This window comes from Astatotilapia calliptera, chromosome 16 (assembly GCF_964374335.1).
Source record: "Astatotilapia calliptera chromosome 16, fAstCal68.1, whole genome shotgun sequence".
NCBI classification, from domain to species: Eukaryota; Metazoa; Chordata; class Actinopteri; order Cichliformes; family Cichlidae; genus Astatotilapia; species Astatotilapia calliptera.
Genome location: NC_137437.1, coordinates 9296338 through 9302246, shown reverse-complemented (window position 1 = coordinate 9302246; position 5909 = coordinate 9296338). Strand labels below are relative to the sequence as shown.

The window sequence follows — 5909 nt, the reverse complement described above, 5'->3', positions numbered from 1 at the left end:
TAAGCCACAGTGTTACATTAATTAAAAATTAAAATTCAAAGAGCTTATTTATGATCCTTAGCTCAAAAGACACGAGCAAACTTAAGGGGAGGTGCTTTCTTATTCAGCTAGTCTGTGTCAGTACTTTCTGATCTTGCTATCCTCTCTGCGCTCCCATTCCGTGTCATCAAAGATGTAAACCCTTTAAATGGCTTGGAAAAATGTGCTTTCTATTCTTCTAAAATGATGCAGGAATTTTACATGACAGCTTGCCTCAGATCGCAGGAAACTGTAAGCCCGTTCGTACACATCCGGTTCTCTAAACAGATGACATGGAGTTATTTGAAATATTCATTTACATTTATCTTTCAGGTGCAGTCCAGGTCAGTCTGAGCATGCAGTCCTTGACCGAGGAGATCCACAATTTCTCTCGGACGCGGCTGAGGAAGCAGTGCACCCGTGTGACCTCACTGAGTGGCCGTCGCATTATCGAGACTTGGAAGGGTTCAACAATCACTGTGGTCGAAGACCCCGCCCCCCCTTCAGAGAAGATGCTGGGATATGTCCCTGACACTTCCTGGGACCTGCAGGTTGGCATTGTCAAGCCCTTCCTTCTACTGGGTGAGTAACCCAAACAAATAACGCTTGTCTGAATACCTGGAAATATTGAAGAGTATGACCACTGTCAACCACTAGGCTGTGATTTCATTTGGTTAAAAGGGGTTCAGCATTTTACTGGCATTTTCCTCTGTTGGACAGCCAAGTGAAAAGCTGAGGTGAGTGGAAAACATGGTGATAGAGGAGGATGTGTTTGGAGGATATGGAAACAGACAGAGATTTTGTGTCTCTTTGGAAACATGTGATTATTCAGCTTGTGCCAAAAAAGTGAGGAAATTAAAAAAACAAAACAATTTTAGATGAATCAACCATCAGTGACTCTACACACAGAGAGAGGTTTAGAGGACAGAAACAGCAGCTAATTTAAGCTGTTCCTATACAACTACACCTGAGTCATAAAGAGCTTCAGCCACATGAAAGACAAAAGTCTGGTAATGGATAATGTGGCCTCCGGCGAGCCCTGATTCAACATTGTAGAGCCAATTTTGGATTACAATAACAGACACTAAGAAAGACTAAATCCACATAGGAACTCCTGGAGACTGGAGCAACACAAAGGCCAAATAATTTGGAAAAAAAATACAAAGGTACTAGGGGGAAGTGCTCCCCTTTTAGAGGCTTTGCTTTGACTGAAAATTACAATGTATAAATACAAATATCCTCAATATTTATTATTAGTTTTTAGCACTTGCAGAACAAACACCTAGATATGAATTTAGGAAGTACAAAAAAATAAGCAGATGAGCCCATCTCCTCTCCCTGTGTCTCCCTGTCCTGTCCTGGATGTCCCCTTCAGCCCAGCAGTGCCGATAACCACTGAGCTCGTAACATGAGCCCCTACATGTGAGGGACGGGAGGAGACGTGACCCCGGAGCTCACTGATTTAGTGGGAGACCATTGATGACCCCATGACCTGCAGTAGATGCTGGGGCATACACACAGCAGGTTTTTCATTCGGCACCCTGGAGAGAGTCAAACCACACACTAACTAGTTTTATGTATGTGTGTGTGCAGGTTCTCAGGATGCTGCACATGACTTTGGCACGCTGAGAAAACACAAGGTGAGCTTCTTTTCCTACAAGCAAGGAGTTCGTTTCAGTCACTACTATCAAAGCAAAATGATGTTTCTGTTCCTGTTTCTCTGACTGTGTAGTCATAGGTAAGCTTCATTTTATGAATATCAGTATTGTGATAGTGAAACATTATCCTCCTCAGGTGTCTCACATCCTGAATGTGGCCTTTGGGGTGGAGAATGTCTTCCCGGACCTGTTCATCTATAAGACTGTCAGTATTCTGGATCACCCCGACACCGATCTCCTCCCTCACCTCCAGGAATGCTGTGACTTCATCCAGCAGGCTCAGACTGAGGTGACATAATTTCTTATGCATGTGTTTATTATTAATGTTAATGTTAAGTTACATGTGGATTTATCTAAAGGATAAATCCATAAATAAATGTATCTATATAAAAGGTGAATTAAAACTAGTATTAAGAGGTGATTAGTAATATTGATTACATTTATTTCTACTCTGAAATTTATTTCTCCTATAATTTCTCCCAGCTGGGTCACACATTGGCCTTAACACTCATATGACTGGGTAGCGTTAGCAAGATTTAAGATTGCATGGGCCCCATGGGAGTTTCTGTTTTTTAAGGGGGCTGCAGCTCTCTTGACTTTGGGAATGGCTGCTATAGACATTAGTATGATAAACATAAATGCTAAAGGACATAACTAACATGTGATCTCATTGCTAACTAAATGCTGTCTGTCTGTGGCTTTTACACTGCATGTTTTGAAAACTATTACAGATGATTAAATAGAGAGAAATAAATTTTAAAAAGAAATATTGACGAATAGGCATGGTCTACATAATAAATGAATATTTATATTAATTGTCTATTAAGCAATATTAACAGCAGAGCTGGGTACTTTTGCCGAATGAAGTACTTAGCAAACTAACTAGCTTATGGCAACAAGCAGTCAGATGTAAGGGTTTTAAACTGAGGGATGCATTAACATGCTACAAATGTTTCAACACTTCTTCCTCTCCTTGTCACCTCGTTGTGTTTCCTCTCCTTGTCGCCTCATCCTTGGTTTTAAATAATAGATGGTTAGTTTTGGTCATGTTTTATTCAACTGCTCTCAGATCAGATCTCAGTGTCATACAAGCTTTTAGCAGCGAAGCTCACGACTCACCTTAACATGACACCCCACACACACACTCACACATACACACACATAGAGTCATTACAAAGTCATTAGAGGTGTTTGATTACAGGAAGTCTATGTGTGTGTGCGCGTGTCTGTGTGTATGCGTATCCTCATAATGATATGTTTCTGTGTGTGGTAATTCCAGCTCTGATAATCAAACTGATGCTTTTACTTTGAAATGCAGACTCAAATTACTCGGTGGGCCATCTGGCTGGTAATGACGCTCGATTATGGACGCTGTCATGACGACAGCAACAGCCACAAAGGCATCATGTGACGGGGTTCATGACTGCAGGACAAATATATAAATTAATGTAACTTAATTGATACCAACTTTACTTTAGAGTTTGCATTATGACCTTTATTTTCTGAGAAATTCCTTTTCAAAATTATCTCAAATTCATCATCTATGATGATCCCAAACCCCAACCCGGAGAAAGAAAATATTTTTTTTGCATGCCAGAGTGAGTACTTTCTTTCTCCCCTGATTGCTAATAATTTGGAGACAATATAAAATATCACATATTCTGATGATTTATATTAGAATAATAATCCACATAACGCACCACTGGGTCATCAAATCAGACTTTAATGACTGTTTTTGTAATTTTGTACCTGTTTAGAAATCTTTGTTCAAATTTGGTTGATAAAGAGGTCAGCTTTTTACAACATTGTTGAATGTGTAAAAAAACTGAAATAATCTTAATGGAGAACTGCAACTTTTTCTCCATAGCTCTTATTGTTTCTCTGCACGTTGGTCAAATCAGCTGATTTGACCAGTGAGTGCTCAGCCTGGTAACTGAGACACAGCTTATGGTGTACACCTTTCACGCGAAGGAAGATACAGACTGCAAAAGAGAAGCTAATGTGCATCCACAGACACAAACAAACAAACAAGCCTATTAACTAAAGCGCTCGTTGGAGCGTGAAGATCAGCCTGGACATCCTGACGTCAAAGCAAAGGCTCTGATCCGCTGTTTTGAATGTGGTCAATCAGGAAAAGTCAAAATTAAATATTATTAAAAACAACAACAACAACAACAAAACAGCGAAAGAACAGGCAGAGAGAGATGTTTAATTAGAATTATATTCTGTCAGTGAATATAATTTAATATTAATTTTCTTGTCTCTAATGCAAAGAATAAGGTGCCAAGATTAAGTTCTTTCTTTCAAATGAATAGATTTAAATAAAAAAAACAATGACATAAAATTTCAATTCTGTTCGTTAAAGTTAATGACAGAAAAATTACATCTCACTTTAGTTTACAGCATGTTACATTAAATACTTTAAGAACATGAGATCATGAAACAAGACGGGGGTCTGTGGTAATGAAACTGTTATCATGGCCCTTTTTGTTGCCACCATGTCCAAGTTTACAATACAAAAGCTTTTAGAAGAAGTTATAAGGAGAAAACTGACCAGGGATCTGTCTGTGAACATGATTCACTGGTGTTTTTAAGTGCAACAGACAAACAAACATACAAACTAAGGATTAAGGGAAAAATCAGACACTGGGTTGCACTACAGGCATTATTAGTGTTGGGGCAATGGCCCAAACAAAGCCTATTTCTCCTACTGCTACTAGAAAGTGCTCAACTCAGGTGTGACTTCACTTCCAAAGGTAAAAGCATTACAGCATAAGACAATTTTACACCGGTTTTATTTTTTTAGACCTCAAGCTTGATCTTTTCCTGATTGAGCGATTTGGGACCCCTCCTGGACCACTCCTGTGTGACTTTTTTCAAGCATGTTCCACCAGGAGCAGGGCCTGGGGTAAACCCAGAAGATGTTGGAGAGATTACATCTATCGGCTGGCTTGGTAACGCCTCGCTGGCCTTAATAAGCTGAAGAAAATGAAAGGACGAATGTAATATTGATCTTTCATAAATAGTCTATAATGTTCTTTGTGGTAGGGGCAAAGAACCAACAACACCACAAAGTTGAAAGAGGAACACACAATAAAGATTGTTTCACTGTCCCAAGTGAAAGTAGACAGCAACAACATGTGGATGTTGGCCTGTAAAGGTCTGTCTGTTACCTAGGGATTATGAGAACTACTTTTTCACAATTAGATACTAATCAAGTAGTTTTTAGAAGCTAAACTTAACCAAGCTGTGGGCAAAGATGAAAGAGTGTCAAACAGGAGCTGTGCCTTCATCACCCCACATGCCTATGGAGGAGGACTGTTACGAAATAAGAAACGCACAACATGACCTTATTAGGATATTTTGCCCCAAGTGGCAAAGAATGTAATATTGATCTTTTATAAATGATGTGGTTTTAATATTATTATTTTTGTGCGTATCTCCATTAGAAAGGCGTGGTGTTGGTCCACTGCAACGCTGGGGTGTCACGTGCACCCGCTGTGGTCACTGGCTACCTGATGTCATGCGATGGCCAGTCTTTTGATGCTGCCCTCTCATTGGTCAAATCAGCTCGGCCCACCTCCTCACCAAACCCCGGCTTCCTGGAACAACTGCGGAATTACAAAACACCAGCAATGAATGGGTCCTGAAGTACAAAGACAAAATGTTACTTTAATTACAATACTTTAGTATAAAAATATATTTGGGATAATTACAATGTATGGTCTGTTTTTTTTAAGGAGAAGAGGGGTGGCTTATACAGAGGTACCATCCAATTAAACTTATAAACTCATTATTCATCAAAATTTCCAGCATGTTTTCTCTCTTTCCTCTTCATTGAGGCATGATTTACGTCTTTGTGTTTTATTTTTGAGGGCGATGTCTTTGTGCTTGAATGCTGTCATTTAGATTTGTATCTCTGGGGGAAATTTATTTTGACCCATCCTTATTGTTTCGGAGTGGTGGGCAGCCACAAACTCCAGAGTGTTATTTCTAACCAGAATTGAAAATAAATAAATAAGTGAATACAGATGTCAATGACTGAAACAGAAATGCTTGTTGTAACTTTTTTGCAGTTATGGCTTTGAATATGGAAGCAACAGTAACAATTTTTTTGTCATACCTGTAGAAAACAAAACTGAACTAGAGAATACAGGAAACTAAACCAATTAACAGAGCACACAGCTGAGTACGAGGGAGATTGCAGACATAAATACACACAAGGGCAAACGA

The 5909-nt window shown here is 39.3% G+C and overlaps 1 protein-coding gene across 1 annotated transcript; it reads left to right on the top strand.

The window, feature by feature from the left end:
- The first annotated feature begins 210 nt into the window (after nt 1-210).
- On the top strand, nt 211-5708 carry dusp19a (dual specificity phosphatase 19a). The gene is made up of 4 exons (XM_080290795.1): nt 211-600; nt 1612-1658; nt 1813-1965; nt 5126-5708. Exons 1-4 carry the CDS (start codon nt 312-314, stop codon nt 5324-5326), a joined length of 690 nt encoding a protein of 229 aa, XP_080146921.1. The 5' UTR covers nt 211-311; the 3' UTR covers nt 5327-5708.
- Nucleotides 5709-5909: the final 201 nt, after the last annotated feature.

Excerpts from the sequence above, each read along its gene's own strand:
- dusp19a (XM_080290795.1), top strand. The coding sequence starts at position 312 with ATGGAGTTATTTGAAATATTCATTTACATTTATCTTTCAGGTGCAGTC. Across the intron at positions 1,659-1,812 it reads GCACGCTGAGAAAACACAAG|GTGTCTCACATCCTGAATGT; the intron begins GTGAGCTTCTTT and ends TATCCTCCTCAG. Across the intron at positions 1,966-5,125 it reads TCCAGCAGGCTCAGACTGAG|AAAGGCGTGGTGTTGGTCCA; the intron begins GTGACATAATTT and ends TATCTCCATTAG.